The 23,806-nt window shown below is 47.7% G+C and overlaps 1 protein-coding gene across 1 annotated transcript in view; it reads right to left on the minus strand.

Annotated features, from left to right (window-relative positions):
* Positions 1-1,401: 1,401 nt before the first annotated feature.
* GPR83 (G protein-coupled receptor 83) overlaps positions 1,402-23,806 on the minus strand; it is a 414,413-nt gene continuing 392,008 nt past the window's right edge. Inside the window, exons 3-4 of the mRNA XM_085624060.1 lie at positions 15,127-15,260; positions 1,402-4,719 (exon numbers count right to left, since the gene is read on the minus strand). Of these exons, the coding sequence (XP_085480186.1) occupies positions 4,095-4,719; positions 15,127-15,260 (759 nt within the window). The 3' untranslated portion in view covers positions 1,402-4,094. The remainder of the gene's footprint in view (positions 4,720-15,126; positions 15,261-23,806) is intronic.

Consider the following 23,806-nt stretch of genomic DNA (forward strand, 5'->3'; position numbering starts at 1 on the left):
TATCCAACCAAGCAATCAACTTCCCGGCCTTATCCCCCACGTCATACAGACGCCCTTGCTGTTCTCTATACATCCCTTTAGCAGCTTCCGTGACTAGCGCTCTATAATCTGACTGTTTGAGGCTGAGAACATGCAATTTCTCATCAGTAACTCCACGCTCCAAATCCTCCTCCATTTCAGCTATTTCAGTCTCCAGGCGAACCACCTCAGCTCTCTCGCACCTCTTAGTATGGGAGATAAGAGACAAGGCCTGCCCCCTGACCACCACCTTATAAGCCTCCCAGAGGGAGACGGCCGACGACACCGACCCCACATTATCAGTGAAGTAGAGATCAGTGGACTTGACCAACTCCGCGCGGATCTTAGTGTTACGAAGATACCAGGGGCCAATAGGTGCCACTCTTCCCTCTGTGCCAGGGTCAACCCTCAGTTGCAACCATATAGGGGAATGGTCAGAAATACCTCTGGCTACGTGACGCACCTCCCCAATCATCCCCGCTTGGGTCGCCGGCATGAGCATATAGTCGAGTCTCGAGAGACTCCCATGGGCCCCCGAGTGAAAGGTATACTGCGCTTGTCCCGGGAGCATCATTCTCCAGCAATCTACCAGTCCCAAAGTGTCCAAAAAACTCCCCAACCAGGCCTGAGCCCTAGGGAGATCCCTGGGGGGGTGACGGTCCTCCAATCCAGAGACCACGGCATTAAAGTCTCCACCCAACACCAAAACCCCCCCAGGAAGCCCCAGAACCAAACGCCCCAAGTCAGCAAATGTAGTCGTCTGCAACCCCGGGGGCACATACACAGCCACCAGTGAGATGGTTCTACCCTCCCATCAAAGCCAGGTTCTTGAGCTTACAGTAGTATCTAGTTCCCTAGGTTTAGGAGACAATTCACAGAACTTGTTACAAGAATTGCTTAGTTGCCATTATGTGCCTTTGAGATCTGACCTGATATACCCTCTCAGTATCCACCTTCCTATGTAAGTCTTGAACTTTTAAATATTTTTCTGCAGTCCTATTAAAATTGAGTAGACTTTTTCCTTTTTGTTCAGCAGTCCTGTACAGCTTCTTACTCACCTTTACTACAATATATGTGACTTTCCCCTTTTTTCAGTTTTAGAGCACATTGTTTATGAAAAATATATCTATTGCGCCTGAAGAACCATTGATGGAATTATGTAAAAGTGATCCTGAATCACTTTTGAACCCTTTTGTGAATTACAAACTTGCCAAAGTTAGCATAATGCACAATATATTGGGCAAAATATGTTGTTGTTTTTTAAAGTGTTCAAGCAGGTCAAAACTAAACCATGCAAAGTCAAAGTGAAAAATCTTTATTGTTCAGAGCAAAAAACATCACCAAGTTTCATCACAATTTCTAAACATGTTTTTGTTTGCTTACATCAATATTTACATACAGGTCTGTATTTCTTTATAAAAACATCCCAGTTAATAAAAAAAAACTAGAAAATGATATCACATTTATTTTTTTTAATAAAACATATTATTTCAGCGACCAATTCCTAGATATTCGACATTTCTACCAACAGATATGTGACGATTCCATAGACTAGAGATCGTTGATCGTAGATCCATCCGGTGAGAAATGTATCATTTGGAAAACGTTTTTAGAAATGATTGTTTAGAGCAGTGTTTCCCAAACTGGGGTCCGAGGACCCCCAGGGGTCCGTGGCACATTCCCAGGGGGTCCTCAGCCAGCAATTTTAATAGCACTGCAAAGTTTTTTGTGAAATTAGCTGTTTGAGCAACTATAAAAGTGTCAAGAAAATGCCAGTGATTAATGTACCTGCTGGAGAGAGATGAGATGTTTTGTCCAGTGGCAGCTTTGACTTATCTAATGTGACACAGAGAGTTAATATGCCTACTGCAAAGAACGTGTACAATGCATTTTAAAAAACTGTATTTTTTGTGCATAGGTCAATGGGTTACTGATTTTGTCACAGAGATTCTTTCGTCACTGTGCAATTCATAAGGGACAATCGTAATCTAGCAATGTCCTATAAACTGTCATCAAAGAGCTCCTTGCAAACTGCATGGTAAAAGTTAGCAACATATGTTTATTCCCAGTCTATCATTATCCTGATGCTGCTATGTTCCCACTTCCTGCACATGAACAATTTTGTTATGCTGTTTTGTCACTTCTATGTGTGCTGCCTAATGCAGCACACATGGAAGTTACAAAACGTCATTTTTATTAAAGATTGTTTATGTGCAGGAAGGGTCACCATCCTGAACATAAACAATCAAAGGTGTTTTGCTTTTTCCGTTGGAAAAAGCAAAAACGAGGAGAAATAAGGCATTTCTCCTCATTTCGCAAAGTTAAGACCAGGTTTTTCATGGTCTTAATTTGGGTGCTGTCTCCTATTTAAGCTGACCTTGTAAATAGAGGGCAGCGTCAAAATCAATGGGTGTTGGAGTGAAACGCCCACTGTAACTCCCACTGCCCACCTTTTTCACGCTAAGCATTGCGTGATAGGGGGCCTTATTTACAAGGCAGCGTTAAGCCACAGTAAGTGGCTTAACGCTGCCTTGTAAATAAGGCAAAGCCCCTATTGCCACAGGAACATCGCTAAAAGTGACATTACCATGGCGATAGGGACTTGTAAATATGCCCCTGAAATCCTTAGTAATTCGAGTATTTGTTTTGTGTGCACACGTTTTTAATTTTTTTTTTAATTACTGTTTTAATGTTTGAAATTTAAATTCTACAAATTGCTTGGGGGTCCCCGGCTTTCAGTGGTGACTCAATGGGGGTCCTCAGGAGTCAAAAGTTTGGGAACCACTGGTTTAGAGACATCCGTTGTGTGGTGGGATGGTGCTTGGGCTCATGGAGACGAATAAGCCTGCCTTTGGGAATGCCTCTTGATCGTCCTGATGTTGGCTCAAGTTTTCCTTAAGATCTTCTTTCTTGTTTCCAAGCCTCGGCTTTCCCCCATATAACTCTGATTTGATCTAATCCAACAAATAAGTGAGAAATTACGCACTACCTATGGCCCACTTCTGTCCTAAACATTCCTGGGCCCACAGAATCTAGCTAAACTATGGTAGTGCACATTCATTAGTTTATAATGCATGAGGCTAATTGCCTTTCCACAACATCGGAGTAGGGATGGAAACCATGCTCCAATCAAACAGTAGTTTTGGCTACAGGGCAACCCTGGAGGCTTTCAGCGATACATTGCCTGGCATATGTCACTTGTTAAGTATTCATAATTTCTATAACAGGGGACAATTCAGTTCAGATACTGCCTTACCTAAATTTAGAAGTTATTTGCGTCACACATATCACCTGTAGGGATTCCTTAAGCATCAATGTGCTGAATTGTCGGTTATGGTCCTTCAAGGTTTTCCAGTGAATGTGGTCTACTGCGTAATCTGTGCCGGTGAATGCAAGGGTGGGCATTGCTACTCATCTTTGTGTACCCGGACCGAATGTTCTTCTCAGTTTTGGACCCAGAGGGAGAGGGAGAGCGGCAGAAAAGGGAGAAAGAAGGGGGAGAAAGATAGGGAAACAGTGACAAAGAGAGAACGTAATGATAATACAGAACCTGCAAGAGTGAGATGAAGAAACTGAGTATAGCTTGCTGAAAGAGAGAGCCATCAGGTGGAATCAGAACTAGCCAGGCATGGTATTTGGCAAGATGGCATTCGGTAGCAAAGGCCGTGAGCTTCTCAGGCCCATGCATTTATTTACTATTTACTTACTTACTTACACAAATTAGGCACTGATCACACCACTTCCAGATTCCAACTGGGTTTGAGGACCACATATTCATATACTTGCACATTAGCCAATTTCCTACTTCCACCTTGCCAGATGAGGGTAGGTCTTCTAAGGAGCTGGGCACCGTGGCATACTGATGATGTAGATATTCACATCTAACCTAGTGACCTGACCGAGTGCTTACTGAGCATGGGTGATAATTGACTGAGTACAGCAATCGTGAAACTACAAAAAAAAAAAAAATGATGCATTTATGATATGGTCTTGCTTCACTCCACCTCTTGTCTTCTTGGTGACAAGTTCAAATGTAAGCCTTTGGTACAATTTGATAGTTCAGAGTCACGCGTCACTTAGCTCACGGCCACAATTGGTTCCACTGAAGAGAGATCAGTCTTCCCTGATTGAATGTTTGAGGTTGAAGGAAGCGTATTGGAGACTTGAGACCTCTTAAAATGGCCGCTTTCGGGCCACGCTACTCTATACGATGGAACTGTCGAGGGCAGCATATGCTCCGTGGGTCCAGACTGTCTTTTACACATACTGATCAACGATTTCAGTTCAGATCGGAAATTATCATTCAGCCAGCAGTAGATGAAGGGATTGTAACAGGTGCTGCTCATCGCAAGCCAATGGAAGGCGAAATAAAGCGCATTGTTGGTGCGAATGGTTTGGCTCGACAGAAGAACAACGTAGCAGTTCAGCGGAAACCAGCAGACTGCGAAGAGCACCACCACAAGCATCAACATTTTGATGGTTTTTTTCTTCTTCCTTCTCAACACCACATACTGCTCAGTTGTGACATCTCCGATGGCGTTGCGCAACCACAGCTTCTTGGCCACTGTTGTGTAGGCAACTGAGATGATTAGGAGAGGCAACACGTACAGCAAAAAGAATGTTGCCAAGTCGAGGTATTTCCAAAAGAGGTAGGCTGGTTCAGGGAAGTCTGGTAGGCACAGACTTCGGATATTTTCCTCACTGAAAAGAAAATAAGGAATACTTTAGCAAATGTTCAGCCTGTTTGGGATGCAGTAAGCGATGCTTTTCATGCTACTGTTTGTTTCCATCTAAAAATTATTATATTAAATGGCACGGAATAACACAATTGTGGAACAACTCAAAATATATGCCATTCCATAGCGCAGTTCAGGAATATTCTAGAACCTAATGCTCTTTACTAATTTAATAACTTTGGACCTTTTTATAGAGGAGACGTGATTATACACGCTACACCAATTAAGAGTGGATTTGGAATGCCCATCACTGACAGACATTTGTCGATGGTGTGTTTACAGAGGCTGAGAATCTGGATTTTGTATTACAGCAAAACCCTGAATCATGCCCAAAGTAACATTCTCAAAATCACTGACAGTCATCTTGTCGATGGTGTATTTACGGAAGCTGAAAATATAAATTGTATATTACAGTGACACCCTGAATCATGCCCAAAGTAACATTCTCGAGATGGAATGAAGCCTCCCTTCTGGCATATCTGCTGCTTCACCAACACCCATGCAACAGCAACACTTAACACCCTGAAAGTCTAAATGACAATCTAGTGCTTTTCAAACTTGTGCTGTTCTATTGCAAGATGTATGAAGTTCAAAGGCTTGGAAATTACAAATTCACTCCATACCCAATTTATTATGAAAAAATAAACTCGTAATTTAAATGCTTTGAAAGACAAACACTTTCTAAGAGACTGAAACTTAGCCTGCCCTGGTTTTACCCATGAGAACTGAGGTCGTCATAATTATCAACAGTAGACTTCAATCAGAATCAACTGATGTAAACTGAACATCCTGGATATGCCCAACTCTTAAATGCATGCAGAGTCATTTGATGGGCAGAGTGCACCCGATCCTAGATTCAGTCAATTGTGTGTAAAGAGAAACATAGGGGCAGATTTATGAGGTTTTTCCGTAGGGAAGCGCAGCAGGCCTTCCTGCTGCGCTTCCCTACGGCAAAAGAAAAGGGCAGGGATGCGCCATATCTATAAAATGCGACGCATTCCTGACCTTTTCCCCTGCGCCGGCGCACAATGGGCTGCCTGCGCCAACGCAGGCACCTCTGCACCATGGTGCAAGGGTGCCTGCGTTGCGGAGATGAATATTTTTGTACAGGAAGGGAAACCTTTCTGTACAAAAATAATCACAAAAGGCTTTTCCTCTTTCTACGTGTGCTGTAGGATGTAGCACACATAGAAAAAGGAAAAACGAGGAGAAATAAAGATATTTCTCCCCGTTGCGCCTCCCTTACGCCTCCCCTGGGGAGGCGGAAGCTTTTGGCGCTGCCTCAGATTTACGATTTCTCGTAAATCTGGGGCAGTGTCAAAAGGCCATGGATCTTGCTGGGAACGCCCCCAGCAACGGCCATTGCACGCCCCTTTAACGCAGAACACTGCGTTAAAGGGACTGATATTTATAAGGCAGCATTAAGGCAAAAAAAGTGGCTCAGTGCTGCCTGATAAATATCACGCAGGCTTCTGCGCCACGGAACGTCACAAAAAGTGACGTTCCAATGGCGCAACGGGCCTCATAAATCTGCCCCCATAATGTATTTTTCATGCATCCGAATTTTAAATGGAAATCTAACACTTCTTAACCATTATTTACTACAGAACGTGTTTTAAATAAATTAGATGACTAAAGCTTGATCAGTTAGAATGGAATATGAGTCGTTACAACGCGTACAAATACAATGCGTACCATTACAACGCCCGTATTAGTGCGCATTGACATTTACAACGAGATACCATTACTATGCAAAACGTTTACCACGACTATGCCTTTACCACACATGCCATTACAACGCAAAAACATGCGTGTTAAAGGTATAGTCGTGGTAAAAGTTTCTTAGGTAAGTGACAGTCCTCTCTACAATTACACTACCCAGCACGACCCCCTTACACTACCCTAAACCCCAAAACACTACCCTACACTACACATACACCACAACACTACCCTAAACCCTAAAACACTACCCCCAACACAACCCCCTACACTACATAAACACCACAACACTACCCTAAACCCTAAAACACTACCCCCAGCACGACCCCCTACACTACACAAACACCACTACACTACCCTAAACCCTAACACACTACCCCCAGCACAACCCCCGACCCCCAGTCCTGTCCCTACACTCAAACACTACCTACCACGACGCCCCTACACTACCCCAAACCCTAAAACACTACCCTACACTACACATGCACCACAACACTACCCTAAACCATAAAACACTACCCCCAGCACGACCCCCTACACTACACATGCACCACAACACCACCCTAAACCCTAAAACACTACCCCAGCATGACCCCCCCGAGCCCCAGTCCTGTCCCACACTCAAACACTACCCAGCACGACACCCCTACACAACTCTAAAACACTACCTTACACTACACCACAACACTACCCTAAACCCTAAAACACTACCCCCAGCACGACCCCCTACACTACACAAATACCACAACAGTACCCAAAACCCTAAAACCCTACCCCCAGCACGACAAATACACCACAACACTACCCCCAGCACGACCCCCTACACTACACAAACATCACTACCCTACCCTAAACCCTAAACAAATAAACCCCCACCCCACGCCCAATCCCCCACCCCACAACCGCCGACACTACCCTAAACCCTTAAAAAATAAACCTCCACCCCACGCCCAATCCCCCTTACCTCTCTCTCCTCTTGGTTCCTCTCTCCTCCTGGGACCTTCTTCACGTCGTCTCCGAGGGTAGGTGCACATCGTTGTGAGGAAACAGCCTCAGTTTCCTCACAACGACATGGATCGTTTCTTTTTTTTTTAGTTCGCATATGAATACCTTTAAAGCGAAATTCGTTGTAAAAGCATACCATACATGCCTTTACAACGAATTTCTTTGTAAAGACATGTGTGGTATTTGCACATGTGAAGTAAAAAAAAGCGTAGTAATTACTTTGCGTTGTACGAGGTAGTGCATGCGTTGCAATGGTATGCGAAGTAATGACTATGAACTAATGGCTGTTTACCGTTAGAATGCACGTGCACAAGTAGGCATACTGTATTAATACACTGAGTTGCCTAAAGCAGTATCTTCTAAAACAAACTTGGCACTTCCCCAGTTACATGCGAAACTAGCAGCTCTAATTATAACTATAAATCCTGCAGCCTAGGTCACACTAATTGTAACAAACTTCCCATAAGAGTCTAGGATACAACTATCAAATGCTTCTCTTTGTAAAAGAAATCACAGCTGGATTTCCTTGTCAATGGTTGCTTGACCTTAAAGTGATGTCACGGAAGTAGTGTCTTCTGCTGCTCTTCTGCCTGTCACAAATCCAAGTTGGTACCCATTCCCAAACTCAGAGAAAAAAAAAGGCCACGTAAAGTTCTAGTGACTTTCTGTACATTTTTGCAGCAGTATTTATTATTAGGTCGAGCCTAGAGCAGCACGTATGCGCTGCTTGCGAGACTTTTAGTAAGAGGCTTCAGAAAGCTCACCAAGCTCACCACACGCTTGTGCGTGTGTTTTTGTTTTTTTCTCAGGCCATTGGGCTTTGCGTGCGTCTTTCTAAGAAAGACAGCACGCAATAGGGCAAAGGCGGGTGCATGTCCCGCCTTTGCTCCGCCCACGGCCTATTGCATGCGGTTACCCGCACGGCAACATCTGTTTTGAATTATCGTGCCCAGACACGGGCGCGATAATTGGAAACAGATCGCTCGCTGTGGCGCACACGCGCGCACCACACGCGGGCTTGTTCATACCTTGAAGGTGCAATGCTATCTACTTCGGTCTCTCTCTTCTCTCCCGGTAACTGCTGAATTGTGTCCTTAAATTGGCCCCGTGCTCTCCGACAACACGCCTACTCTTCCAGACACCCCCACACCCTGGTATTTGGCAACTCCACTCACCTGCGCTGCTCTAACCTTTTCCCATATCATAAAAACAGAAGCGCATGCACGGGGACCCGGTGAAACACGATCACTTGACACACATTAGCTGTGTTTTACTGGCATCACTGGCGCGTATCGTATTACTGTGTAGAGACAGGCAGGCTGCCTACAAGGAAATCAGGCAAGTACCAGCGGGCAGTGGGGTAAGGGGAGTCAGTCATGTGCCTCTGAATGAACCGGACGGCTGAGCTCGAGGCAGTTACAAGTCAGCGTTGCCTGACACATGACTGACCCCGTCCCAGTTCTAAAGGCCTTTCAAAGACATAAGGTTGACAGTGACATCTTTCCCTGCCTGCCACCACTCTCCGCACACGTATGATTTGTGTTATAGTTATAGCGCGGAATCATTGCGGGCTGCTGAAGCGCTCGCCTGTAGCATACGCCACGCGCTGCGTCGTGCAGGGTTCAGGTGTCTCTGGAGTCTAGTGCCAATAAGAACAGCACTACCTTCCTCCTGAGAAGGGGGTACGCATCGCATTCCCCACCCCTGCCTCCCTCACACTCTCCCACTGCGTTCCGGTGATAGAACTAGCAGTGTGTACCGCAAAGCACAGGAACTGTGATCCCAAGTGCAATGGATGGTACAGGGGGCCGGGGCTGGGTCAGTGTGTGCTTTCACCAGCAGTTAACAGTGTGGTAATCACCTGCTGCAACGAAACACTTAACAGGTAACGCAACATGCTTTTATTTGTTTGAAACGCATGAGTAGCAGACGTTTAAACGCATCGGCAATTTTTAATCACCAGCCACAGAATCACTGTCAGTGCGTTGCTGGCAGGGAGCTGTTCTACTAGGATATTTAATGTACACACAGGATCAGACATACAAGTTATGCACGGATCTGTGCAGTAGGTGTATTATGCAATGGAATAATCTCTTTTTGACTGAAACCCGTGACCAGCAAACAAAACCCTGCAAATAGGTGCATTAACCCACTGAGGTTCATCACGGGATAGGAATTTGAAGGGTATACACGTATCTCAGTGACAGGTGCATCTTGTCACTGCATTTACTGACATCGTAGTCAATGCTTTGTTATATTGGACTTTTGTTATATTATGCTTTGTTATGATACTACTATGAAGTGTTAAGTCGTGACATTTCTTGTTATAGTGTGTACGGCGTGTGACCGACCTTGTGTTATACTAATGGTATGTTTGGTGCATTGCTCCTAGTTGGATGGCTTCATAGCGGTCTATGGAATTTGAGAATAGCGCGTTATGCTATTGTGCGTTTTGTTGAAGCACGCTGCTAGAACTTGGTATACTCTGTCCTGAAACGTAAAAGAGAAGTTTAACGATCGGTGCTTCTGAAAGGGAGCACATGTCTGGGGCAGGAGTCGGATAAGTGCCAGGGATGCTTAACTCAGCCTTTCATCTTTATACCAGTAAAACTGCTGCTAGGGGAGGTCGTTTCAGGTCTCCGTGCCACCTTTTTATTCGCAGGAGTTTGCTTTGCATCAGGGGGTGCCGCAGGGCTCAATTTTGAGCCCCATACTGTTCAACATCTATGTCCGACCCCTGGCTTCGGTAGTAAAAGGTAGGGGATTGTCATTGGTGTTGTATGCTGACGACATCCAATTGGTGATCGCCTTCTCTAAGAAATGCAGCGCCAATCTGGACAAGTTCAAAGAGGACCTTTTAGCGGTGACTGACTGGATGGCGGCAAACTGCTTGCAGTTGAACGCCAGTAAGTCTGAGGTCTTATTGTTCGGGAAGGACCGGGAGTTGTGGTCCGAGCAGTGTTGGCCGGATCGTCTTAAACCCGCCCCCTTGCCCAAAGAGGCTGTGAAGGACCTGGGTGTGTGGTTCGATAGTGGCCTGACTTTCGACATCCAATCGAAAGCAGTGGCAGGGGTCTGTTTTGGGCTTTTGCGAGGTCTGAAACCACTTCTGGGTTTCTTTCCGCCCAAAGTGCGTCAAACCATTGTCCAGGCAACAATCCTATCTAGACTGGACTATGGCAATTCCCTCTATCGAGGCGCCAATAAGTCCAGCATTAGGCGTCTGCGGAGAGTACAGAATGCAGCGGCTCGCATTCTGGTGGCTCTTCCAAAATCTTGCTCGGTTGCCCATGTGCTTCCTAAACTTCATTGATTGCCTGTTGAAAAGCGTATTCAGTTCAAGTCTCTTTGTGTGTCGCACAGGATCCTGACCCTACAGACACCTTTAGGGCTGGCCAACCTGTTAAGAGTTTTACATGCCGCGGCATTCCCTTAGATCTGCTGACCAAGCGTTGGTCAGCATTCCTCGAGTTCTGAAAGCTAGAGCTGGTGGCCGTTCTTTTTGCAGCCTTGCTGCGAAACTCTAGAATTTGCTCCCTGCTTCCATCAGAACGATCCAGAACCACCTTGATTTCCGCAAAGCCATAAAAAACTGGCTGTTCCCTGTCTAACTTTTAATTTTTCTCCCTTCGCTCACGTCTATGGTCTTTGGTGGCGCTGGGACGCCCCGTTGCTGGGGCAGCTATGCGCAATACAAATTCGACTAATAATAATAATAATACTCCATGATAAACAATATGTTGCGTTGTGCTGTGTGTGTCTGGGGGGGCGGGATAGCCGTGCTCCTGATCACTTCAAAGTGCCTCCACCTTTTAACAGCCCTCAAAATTACAAGATAACTGAGACAGGTAGTGTTCCCACATGGGAGGCATTTCGGGAGCCTGCCCCCAAACAGAACGATAGTTCCCCCACCCATCCCCCACCTTACGATAGGCTCGGTTTGGTACCTGGCCGATTCGGTATACTTTCCCCACTCAGAGGTTTGGGCTAGTACCCATGCTTCCGTTCCTCCAGTGGTTCTGGTGGTACCCGCCTCTTATTGATGCTCCGTTTTATACCCTCCCCTCCCCAATAGATGCTGTGTTGAGTACCCTGCCATCTACAGATACCTTTTTGGCGCCCTGCATTCCAGGTGTGCTCTGTTTTGCACCCTCACCCCTTCCTAATACATGCTGTAATTGGTCCTCTGCCCTCCCGAGATACTCTGCATAGTAACCTCACTCTCTTGCCAAGATGGTCTTAGTTGAGTACGCTGCCCTCCAGGGGGTGTGACTTGTATCCTTCTTACCCATACATTTTATTTAATGAACCCTGCGCTCAAGGATCTCGGTTTGGCCAGGAGCCTAAATTCGCCTGCGGCGAGGTACATACTATATATGGTATACAAATAAATAAAATACTTTCACCAGTCCCAACAGTGTGAGCACAGGGTAAACCTGAAACTGAAGACAAGTTTTACATGTAACCGTTTTTATGGATTTTCTTGCATACACATATCATCAAACCAAACAAAAAATGTTAAAACATGATTGGGCAATGTGGGATAAATGAGATTCACCTTTTACTACAATAAGCATGTACATATATGCTTGCATTTTGTGGTTCTATAAATCATTTTCCTCTGAAGTAGAAAGAAGAGAGTTGATGAAATGGCGTTCCTACTGCTTCTGCTTCTATAAAAAGACACAATCATTAACTGTTGGTGGATAACATTTTGAGTAAACGCTCCTGTGACTGTGTATAGGTTTTTCTTCTTAAGAAAACAGTCTATTTTACAGCACTGGGATCCCTTTTTCGTCAATGGGTGTTCAAATGTCACAATAGCTCGGTAATAAGGATACACAATGTTGTGTGTGTTTCCTGCAGGGCCCATTGTTGTTTTTCTCTATGTTAGCAAAATAGAGCACATTGTAGGCTGCACTTTCTTTTGCATACAATATTCTAAACTTCCTTTGTGTCTCTTGTTTATTTTACTGGGGACGAGTACTAGTGCGAAAGGGTGTGTCCTGTTACCGCGATCCCTTAGAGGATCAAGAGTGTGGTGTTCTGGGGTGCCAATTCACTTGTTTCTCTGTTAAGGGTAGGAGAGTGAGTGAGGCACTATAACTAGTCAGACTCAGGCTCATAGACACTGAGGTGGTATGATAACCCAGTCCCAACATGCCGATGGTCTAAGCACTTTACATAAGTACTAGTTCCATTACAGAAATCTGCCCGTGGATGATAATGTGCTGCATGGCTAAACACTTATAAGGTCCCAAAGGCAAGACCTATTGGCTATGCCAATGCTTGTTATTATTTACTTTTTTTAAACAGGAAGAGTGGCATCATTCTATGAAGAAGGTATTTGCTGCTTTTTGCATAATGCAGCACAGCACTCACAGCAGATTTAGTGCTAATTCAGTGATCCTGTTTGATAAAACCCATGTCTGTTCAAGCCCAGAGGTTTGGTTTTTTATATGTTTTTAATATTTTAATAGTACAAAGGCACACAGCTTTGTTGTTTGATGAATTACTAATATGAGAAAGGCAGTCAGCAGAGGTGGGCGTCTCTTCCAGCTTAGCAGTGGCACAAGTGAGTATTTTGTGACTGATGTCTGTATATAAGCAGAGATGTGAGCCATAGTCTTTAATCTTTGCAGAGCTTAACTGAGCATATAATAGACAAAGCGTTTCTGCAATCTTACAAATTGTAGTTATGATGTGCCTGAGCAAGTCCTGGACATTTTGACTACTACTCACAGATTGAGAGCTAGAATTTAATTTCACTGCAGTTTGCGTGGTTTATCATACATTGTCATATGGTGGTTTCATAGTAATAAGCTCTATATTCTTCCCTTCTGCCTTCTGTTTGGAATACAATATAGAAAGATTTAGAGGTGCTGTTATTTAGCCCATGACCTGGTTTGTACTCATTGATCAATTGACCTAGGACTGGCTTCCAAATTGTTGACTGCTCCATATATTGGGCCATAGTATGCATGTGACACAATACATACATTCCTACACACTGTTTGTGTGTTCTGGGGTTACCTTCCCATCCTCATGAAACATCAAGCTCCTTTCGGAGAAGGACCAAAGAGTAGTTCAAAGGAGCTGAAACCTACCCTCTTCTGTGGCTCCTCTCTGTATATTCACAACATGGCACAAAGAAAGTTTCCTTCCGCTAGAAAGGCTATCAACAGCGGCTCTTTATTTTTTTTATTTCTGTGGATCCCAAAATACACAAAAATCTAATTTTATTGGGAAGTTCAGATCCTGTCAAAATTTGGTTTTACTTCTAAAAGAAGTGAATGATTGACTCAAGCATATCACTTCATCTTTTTTTGGCCCTTAAGAATACTCTCTTTTTGTCAGCACATACTACTGCTTTAATTGATGCTCCAAACGGCGGCTCTTTATTTTTTTTATTTCTGTGGATCCCAAAATACACAAAAATAAAATTTTATTGGGAAGTTCAGATCCTGTCAAAATGTGGTTTTACTTCTAAAAGAAGTGAATGATTGACTCAAGAATATCACTTCATCTTTTTTTGGCCCTTAAGAATACTCTCTTTTTGTCAGCACATAATACTGCTTTAATTGATGCCATTAATCAATACTAGATTCTGTTTGCTGTATTTGTGCTGCTCCTATTTATTAAGTTAAGAACACCAACTTAGAGACTCATTTATGAAGGGCTTACGCTGGAGTTGCACCACTTTTTTGTGAAGCTGCGGCGGTGTAATCTATGCGCCACACTACGCTCTATTTACAAAGTGATGCATGTAGGCAGATGCATCCCTCTGTAAAGCCCTGCGCTATATTATACCTGCATCAGGTATAATGTATGCAGAATAGGAGTTCCCCTGTAAAAAAGGCTGGTAGACGTGACATAGTGAAATCTATGAGATTTCACTGCTTCACTTCTACGACCTCACAGCATCAAATCCTTCCGCCTGCTTCAAGCAGTCGTAAGGACTGACGCAGGGCTTTTCACTTGGGACTGGCCCATGTGTAATGACGCATTGATGGAGTTGCGTCTGTTTTCCGACACACTCCAGAAATACGTCATTACTGCGCCACCAGCTCTGTCAGGATTCCTGATGTATCTGTTCAGTCCTTGCAACATGGAGCGTTGTAGTGTCAATACGGCGCATCCATGGTGTTGCAAAGAGTGCGCAATCGAAAGTGTTGCATCGCTGTTTTCAACCAGCGATGTAACACTTTTCATTAATGAAGCCCTTCATTTTTAGTCTCTGCTTTAAAATTCCTTCTCAATCTAAAATGTTCACATTTAAATGTTGCTTTTGTATGTATATATACTTTATTATTCAGCCAATGTTATTTACTATTCTAAGCAGTCATGGGCCGGGTGAGTTGACGTTGAGGACCATTGGTAGTCCACAGTTCCCAGGTTAAAAAATGCTGCTCTAAAAGACCCCTGAAATGGCATTTTAGAGTTTAATATTCACATTGGTTATCTGCTGGTGATGTCATATGAAAATGTCAATAACGATGGTGCTGCCAGTTCAGGACATTACATTGACATCTTCTGTATAAATTCTAACTAAATGTCATCAGAAAGAATGAATGTTGGAAAATTGGGGTCAAATGCTTAAATTCATTAGCTACACATACAGTACATTTTGATCTACTTCGAATTTTACCTGTACTCATATGTGAACAATTTCTGGTACATGGCATGGGGGAGAGAAAATCCAGTGGCCATTATCCAGATGACAGCAATGTATACCGCCCCTTTGGCTGTGGATATCCGAGGTTTCAAGGGATGCATTATCACCTGTAAAAAGGCAGAGCATGCATGGTGGTTGAGTATTTACATTCACTGTTGTTGATAATGAAATAACAAGGTATTGAAAAGTGAATTATGACTTGTCTTATATCTAATGTCAAGTTATGAGTCAAAGCACTTCCCCTCCATTCTTATAAACTTCGTACCAAGAACATGCACAATATTTGTGTCCCAATATATATGCTACAATATTGTATAAAGGGTGCAAGGGTCATTAAGTCAAACCTCAAAAGAATTAGAAGGCCATTGCTGCCTAATCAAAAGTGCTGAAGTAACTGCTGCTGTTTCAGGTAGCATGAAGGAAGGGATGGACATCATGTGTGCAAGCAACATACACGCGCAGGCAGCTAGCTATGTAAAGCTCTCCATGGCCAGGATTTCTTCCTATGGCTGTGATTTCCAAATCTGGGGCTTTGTGTGTTGAGCAGGAACTGAGAAAATCAGAAAGCAGTTTCAACTTAATATTAATTCCCAAACTCCACGGTGTACTGCTGAATGTGTGTTAAAATTAAGGTCAGTACTGTTAGGCAATATTTTATTCTTTTAGCAAAAATTATGCGTACAAAACACAATAGTGGTAAATCTCTCGAAAAGCTAAGCATACAACATATCGCACGTGATATCTTCTGTACAAACAGGGAAACTAAGTAATGCACAGGAACCGCTGTGCAGCACTATTTGTTATACCATGTAATTAGAGGATACACAGTTTTATGGGGGAGTATTACACAAAATCAGAAACTGAGATAAGTGTGTGCTTTCTATGCTTCACTGGAGCCAAGTGGGCATTTCCCTCTACCTGCTGAGTGTCTGATCAAGGCGGGACAGTGTCGACCAGGCCCATCACACAGAGCTTGGCCTCCGACTGACACCAGGTGCAAAAAGTCGCTATCGCCCCATCACTCTGTTCCAAGTGATTGTATCCCACTGCTGCTTGCCATCACAGCTAGACACTGCCATGGCAGTCCTTGGCCAAACAGGGCTGTACATTGATTCATTAATATCCCAATGGTTGAAGGTAACATGGTTGACCCCTCGGACCACACTTGCTCCTTAACAGCCACCTATTAACTGCTGAGAGACTGAGGGACAGGGTATAGATTGGAATTGTCTTTGTCTTACTGCCCTGGAATTCATAACTCCTGCTTTTAAATGCTATTATGCTTTACTGATGTTGATGGTCGTGTGGGCTATTTCTTCCTCTGGGAACCTTGCCTCTCTTTCGCCCCACATTGTTTGCCCCTGTGTAGGAGCCCATGCTACCGTTTATGCAAAGCATGGGCATCCTGCTAATGTGATGGCTTGCCTTTATTGTTTATAATGAGGCCATTCTGTTGATGGAAGGTGTTTTAGCTGAGGGTGGAGGATACTGATGAAGGGATCTCATTGATGGGATCAGATCATTAGTAATCTGTGAAGGTTAATGTGTGATCCTTGCAAATTTGAGGTTACAAAAATAGAGAATTGTGCAGATAGCATTTGCGAGCATCCACTAATATCTATGTAGTAGGTACCACCCTTTTGCAAGAGGCCTATATTACGTATGACACCTTCAGCCAATGCTGGCCTTGTAGCCAACAGCACTTTGCATTGTGCGATTTATGAGCTCCTACTTACAATGCTGAGAGCAAAGCCGCAAGTCCTGGAACGCAACCTGCTGTCAGCTAAAAAGCAAAGATTGGCTGAAGGAGTCACACATGATACAGGGTCACTTGGCAAACACGAGTCTGAAGAGATTCCTGCACTGACATGAATAATACACACTTTCCATATATGGCCTAAAAATCAAAGATTTCCGAATTCTGAAGGTTTAATGGACCCAAGAAAAAAAACCTCCCCGCTGTTATTGATAGATCAACTGAACAGCCAAAATAACGCAACGTGCAGAGATCAATAGAGAGACCAGCACTACACAAGATTATAAAATGCACGTCTATCTCTCACATTTCAGCAAACCACCAAGCACCACATCTCTAAACACAATCACTGCATTTGGTTCTCATCAAGCACAACACAAAAGCACTTCCTACAAAGGCTCAAAACAAAGAGCACACTCTCACTACACCCACGCCGTCCAGGATGTTGTTTGCTATCTGTGCACGTAAGCATTTCAGTACCTTACACAGGCTAGTAAGTGTTATACAAACACCACAATACAATGCACACAGTCCTACACTGCCATTCATCATTTCTCACTGAAAGCCAGCATTTCCACTAGTCCTATTGAAAAGGGAAAACGAAAGTTTTGCTTCGTTAGAAATCCCCTTGCTGAGAAAACAGACATACTTTTATGTTTTTTCCATTCAAGAATGCTTTTACTAGTACTTCTGTTTGGCAGTAATAATTTACACCACTAAATTTGGCTTCACCCCCTTATTCAGGGGATGAAGACAAGTAAGCCTACCCTTTAAAGTAACTTTATACCCAGATTTTGAGAATAGCTCAAAATAGTGAAAGTGTAAGAGTAAACTACAAGTGTAAATTATCGACAACTGTGCGTTACCTTTGTGAATAGCCCCGTATATCTTCAAATGCTCAGCCTGTAACACTTTGACATGAGATGCAGGGAAGACTATTTAGTGGCTGGCAGCTCTCTAAAGGCACAGCCTGTGGCCTGAAGGGGGTCAAGCAATCTGGCAAGACGTTTCGCTTTGCACATGCTAAGAAGGAAACACGTTATAACAAGTGGCGGGCCAAACCCGTCAGTCTTGAATACTTTCATACTTCATGATGGCGTGAACTTGACAGTGTAATGACCTCTTATAAATGGGATAATCGATGTCTTTATTTTAATGGTTCTGTAAGCGAGCTCTCATCCACTCTGGTACCAAGGAGACAGAGGCTGGTTTGGAGTAGAGGTTAGAGGGGACACATTTTCTATGCAAAATTAATATTAGCATTCAAGACTTGAGGCCAGATTAATACTTGTTCATGCGATGCAGCAGAAAAAACAAACTTACTGTGCTGCTTTGCACCACACACTGTGTAGATACATATCTGCTTAGATTGGCCTGCGGCTGTCTTCCTCTCTTCTGGTGCACAAACAGTCTGCCTTGTGCGACACACAGCCTCTCACCATGCTGTAGAGGTGAGTGTGAGCAGTCTAGCACACTATTTGTAATGAAAGCATACCTGTGCAGTAGATATGCCTATCCCTAGACCATCACAGAAGTAGGGCTGGCTTTAGAGTTTGTATCGCCCTGTAGGACAGTCTTTGTTGGCGACAAAAATATCTTTTATGTTGCGTTGCATGGTTTCTCAGCCACATATTAAGTCAATCAATCAATCAATCATGGCATTTGTAAAGCGCACTACATACCCGCGAGGGTCTCTAGGCGCTGGGGGAGGGGGGGGCTGCTACTGTTCGAAGAGCCAGGTCTTGAGAAGTCTTCTGAAGGTCAGAAGGTCTTTGGTCTGCCGTAGGCGGATGGGCAGGGTGTTCCATGTCTTGGCGGCGAGTTGGGAGAATGATCTGCTGCCGGCGGTCACTCTTCGGATGCGGGGGGACGGTGGCGAGGGCGAGGTCTGGGGAGCGGAGCTGGCGGGTGGGGGTGTGGAGGCTGAGTCGGCTGTTGAGGTACGTTGGTCTGGTGTTGTGGAGGGCCTTGTGTGCGTAGGTGAGGAGTTTGAAGGTTATCCTCTTGTTGACAGGGAGCCAGTGTAGGTCTTTCAGGTGGGTTGTGATGTGGCTGAGGCGAGGGATGTCGAGGATCAGGAGTGCGGAGGAATAAATGAAGAGTATATAAAATATATGCACAAATATCATATAAATGGAATAAGGAATATTTATGGGGAACAGATATTATGATACCATCAATCAAATACAAGTTTTATTTTAAAACCTAAAATAATCTACATATCTTGTTTATGTAATTATTAAAAAAAATTAAAAGTGAAAATATTTTTAAATATAATTTACAAAATTTTGAGAGCGGTAGGTGGCGCCTGACCGGCATGGCCGCCTTTCAGTAAGGCTCCCGGCGCCGGACCCCACAAATCCTCCTGGCTCCGTCCTAGACTGCCCTGGCCGGCTCAATCTGGGCACGTAGGCGTGCGGAGCTGCCCTGCTGTCCCGGGCCCGATCCTGAGGTGCTGTTGTTATCGCGGGACCCGCCTGGAAGCCGCGGAGCCAGACCGGCGGTGGACGGCGGCGGCTGTGGAGCTGAGACGCAGGCGAGCTGCAAATTGAGCCCACGGCACCCACGAGGGGTGTAGGCCCGACCCTGCCGGTGGGGGAGGGGCGGCTGCCACAGGCCCTGCCGGAGCCGGAGAAGCGAGGCCCGGATCTGATGGCGACCCGTGGAGGCCCAGGAGTGGTGAGGCGGACCCCCACAAGCAAAATGGTGCGGTGGAGCAGGCGGTGAGTGTGGCTGCACGGGACAGAATCCCTGGGGCTGCTGTGGGGGCTGGGTGCGGAGGGGAGACCCCCCCCATCGGGCTGGGCATCGGCGGCCCCCCTCCTCCTCCTGTCTGCAGTGTGGCACTGGCCCCGTCGTACCGAGGCTGCCTGAGGGGTTCCGGGTGCCGAGGGGCCCTCTTCTGGGTTCGGGCCGCGCACCGGCAGTTGGGGGGGAGTGTGTGCCATCCTCCCCCTCCCATTGCTCCGTGACTGGCCTTGCTGGGGGTGCGGTGCTCCAGGCCCCGGAAGGAGAGGTCCGACTTGTGGTGACGTCCCCCCTTTGGAGTTGGGGGGGTGACCGTGCTGGTGAGGCGCCCCCTCGGAGGGGTTGGCTGCGCGCACGCATCGAGGCCTTGGCGGTCTGTCATCTGTGAGGCAGTCGGGAGACACTACATAGGCCCGGGGCCCTGAACTGAGGTGCGGGACCTCGCCTTGTCTGTGGAAGGTTGCGGGCACTGCTGTGGCCGGGGGTGTGACTGGCTGTTCCGCATGGGAGGACCGCCAGGGCTTGAGCGGTGGGTCTGGAGGTGCCTGGCGATTTCTCTACGAGGGATACCCCGGCCGTGCCTCCTTCTGCCTCCACTTCGCCTCGTCAGCATCCGCCGACGTCCTAAAGGGGTATTCCCAACCCGTTGCCCGGCCTCGCTGAACGCTGCGCCCGGGGCGCCCCCACCATGGGTAAGGATAAGGCAGCCAAGCCGACGCCCGTGGCCACCCAAACCAGGATGGACAAATTCACAACCTCTGAGAAGGGGTCCGGCCCTACGGGCAAGCCGGCCCCGGCCCCCGTTGCGGACCTTGCCGCCATCCTGCAGGCCATCAACTCGTCTCGCGCCTCCCTGGAGGGCATGGTGGGAGAGGTCAAGGTGGATGTTGCTCTTCTCCGGCAGGACTTGCGGAACGCTACCACCCGCATCTCGGAAGCCGAATCCAGAATATCCACCGCTGAGGATGACATCCGCCAACTACAGGACCAAGTCCGAGAACTGACCACCCACTCCAAAGAACTACACCGCCGGGTCGAAGATGCAGAAAACCGCGCCCGGCGCAGCAACCTGCGCCTGGTGGGATTCCCGGAGAGGGTCGAATCGGGCCGGGCGGACGACTTTATGGAGCGCTGGTTCAGATCCTGGATGCCGGTGGACAGCCTCTCTGCCTCGTTCGTAGTGGAGAGGGCCCATCGATCCCTGGCCCCCAGGCCCCCTGGTGCGCCCCCCCGGCCCTTCATCCTCAAGATCTTAAATTTCCGAGACAGGGACGCCATTCTCCGCGAGGCCCGGCGCACAGATACCCTCCACTACCAAAATCACAAGATCATGGTCTTCCCGGATTACACTCGAGAAGTCCAGGAACTGCGCCGATCTTACACTGAAGTGAAACAGAAGATGCGCTCCCTGGGCCTCCAATACCAGCTTCAGTTCCCGGCCCGCCTTCGGGTCATCTTCCAGCACAAGACATTGTTCTTCGATACGCCACGAGCGGCCTGGTCCTGGTTAACGGAGGAGCACTCCCTGCACCGCTCTGGACGTGGATCGCCTATGGGCGGGCGGGGGGGCGGGGGAGGCCCCGGACATCGAGGACCCGCCGGCGGCACCGCACGTTACCCCGGGAGCGCACGGCGGAGGAGGCGATCATCACGCGCTCCGGGGGTCGAGGGCCTCTTCTGCCTCCTCGGCTGCACCCGCCAGTCCCGCGGCTGGCGGGCGGCGGGCCGTGTCACCCCGGCTGGCGGGTCCCGCAGCCCGGCCTGCCACGCCTGTGGACACCTCGGACCTTTCTCACAGCCCTAACATTTGACACTCTGTGTTTCGTCGGGGGGGGGGGGTTGCTGGTGCTCAGGCCTGGGCTGGAGTGCTCCGGTGTCTGTGTTGCTCTTGGCCAGGGCAGGTGAATCAGGCTTGATTTCTGTTGTATCAGGGGTCCACTAGTGCTCAAGCCCGAGCGTTTTAGCTTGGTGGTTGTTCCATTTTGTTCGGGCGACAGATGCTTCTGTTTTCGAAGTATAGGGTGGGGGGTGGGGGATTGGGGTTGGTTTGGGGCTGTTTCTTCCTCCTAGGGAAGGTTTTGTTGGTGGGGGGTGACTCCCTCTTTGTTGTTGTTCCATGGCATCTTGTAACCTTTGACCTGCTCTCCTGCTCGATGTCCCGCTGTCCTTCCTCTCTGGGGGCTTGCACAGCCGCGCCTCCATTGACCCCCTTTTCTGTCCTGGACCATGGCTGACCCGCCTGTTCCCAAGGCCGCCATGCGCGTATTGTCCTGGAATGTCAATGGTCTTTTAGATCGCTTTAAACGCATGGCGGTCCTTAAATATGCACAGCGTGCAGAGATTGATGTGCTCCTATTCCAGGAGACCCACCTTCTGGGCAATAAATGTCCCTTTCTTACCCGCTATGGTTATGATAGGGTGTGGCACTCAGGTTTTGCGAGGGGATCCTGGGGGGTCGCTATCCTGCTCTGCAAGTCCTTTCCCTTCGTCCTGGCCCAGGTGCACTTGGACCCCCAGGGCATGGTAGTGGCGGTATGTGGTACTCTTGAGGGGCGACCCCTCACCTTGCTGTCCCTTTACGCGGCTCCGTCCCTCCTGTCATCGGCCCTCTCTTACACCGTGGGCCTCCTCCCGACGCTTCCGGCGGGTTCACTCATTCTAGGCGGAGATTTCAATGCTGTCTACACGCCCCATCTGGACTCGACGGGACCGATCTCCCTGGCCCGAGTAGCTCGCGCAAAGCAGCTCTCGACCTGGGCTGACTCTCAGGGCCTGTGCGATGTTTGGAGGATCTGGCACCCGCAGGCTCGCCGGTACACCCACACGTCGACGGCTCATCACTCCCATGCCCGGATCGACCTCATCTTCGTCCCGTCTACCGAATGCGCAGGGGTGCAGGATGCACGCATTCTCCCGAGAGGCCTCTCGGACCACTCGCCAATGCTCCTTGCTCTTGGCCCACCGCCCCTTTCTGCCCGTCCGATGTGGCGTCTGAACGCTTGGTTCCTCCACGACAAAGCTCTTCGGAAAGTGGTCGGTGGCGAGATAGCTGATTATTATTCTCACAATGCGGGCTCCGTCCCCTCCTTTGCCGTGCTTTGGGAGGCCGGCAAGGCGACTATTCGGGGGGCTGCTAAGGGGCATGTGCAACGGCAGAGACGTGCTCAATCCCAGCAACTCGCGGCTTGCGAAGCTCAAGCCTTGGAGCTGGAGCGACACCAGGGAACGTTGGGAGACAGCACACGGTCGCGCTGCCTGGCCTTCCTGCGGGAGGAGATTCGCCTACACTCTGGAGGCGGCGAAGACTCTGTGGCGCTCCTCGGTGGCCCGGGTATACGGATGGGGAGACAAAAACAGTACACTTCTCCACCGGCTGGCCACTTACCCCCGGGCGGGCAGGATCATTCCTGCCATCAAGGATTCTGCAGGCGGAACCCAAACGGTCTCGGTGGCAATGGCCCAAACTTTCGCTGACTATTATTCCCGGTTATATCGAACCGGGTGTCTGAGATCTCCCTTGAGGAGTTGCTGGGGGTGACTGGGGCGGTGCTTGGGCGGCTGGGACGGGAGGTTTCTGAGACCCTCGATTCGCCTATCGCGCTGCAGGAGATTGAAGAGGCGATTAGCCGCCTGGCGCCCGGGAAGACCCCGGGACCAGATGGGTCCCCTCAGGAATACTATGCTCACTATCGTGAGACCCTGGCCCCGAGGCTTCGGGACCTGTTTGCAGAGGTGGTGGAGAAGGGTTCGTTCCGGCCTGAAACGGACACAGCTACCATAGTTGTCCTTCCCAAGACGCAGCCCCCATCGCAGTCCTGCTCGTACTACCGGCCGATATCCCTTATTAATACCGAGCTCAAGATCTATGCCACGGTCCTCGCGCAGCGGTTGCGCCCGTCTCTTGCCTCCCTGGTCCACCCGGACCAATGTGGCTTTATGCCGGATCGGGGGACCAGACACTGCCTGCGGCGCCTGCATCTCGCCCTGGCACACCGAGGACGCCTTTCCCCCTATCTGGCCCTTCTGCTGGTCGACTTTGAAAAGGCCTTCGACTCAGTGGGGTGGGCATACTTGGGTGATATCCTGGAGCGCATGGGCTTCGGTCCCCGGTTCCGTGCCATGGTCGCTGTCCTGTATGCGAGCCCGCGG

This window comes from Triturus cristatus, chromosome 8 (assembly GCF_964204655.1).
Source record: "Triturus cristatus chromosome 8, aTriCri1.1, whole genome shotgun sequence".
Taxonomy (NCBI): domain Eukaryota; kingdom Metazoa; phylum Chordata; class Amphibia; order Caudata; family Salamandridae; genus Triturus; species Triturus cristatus.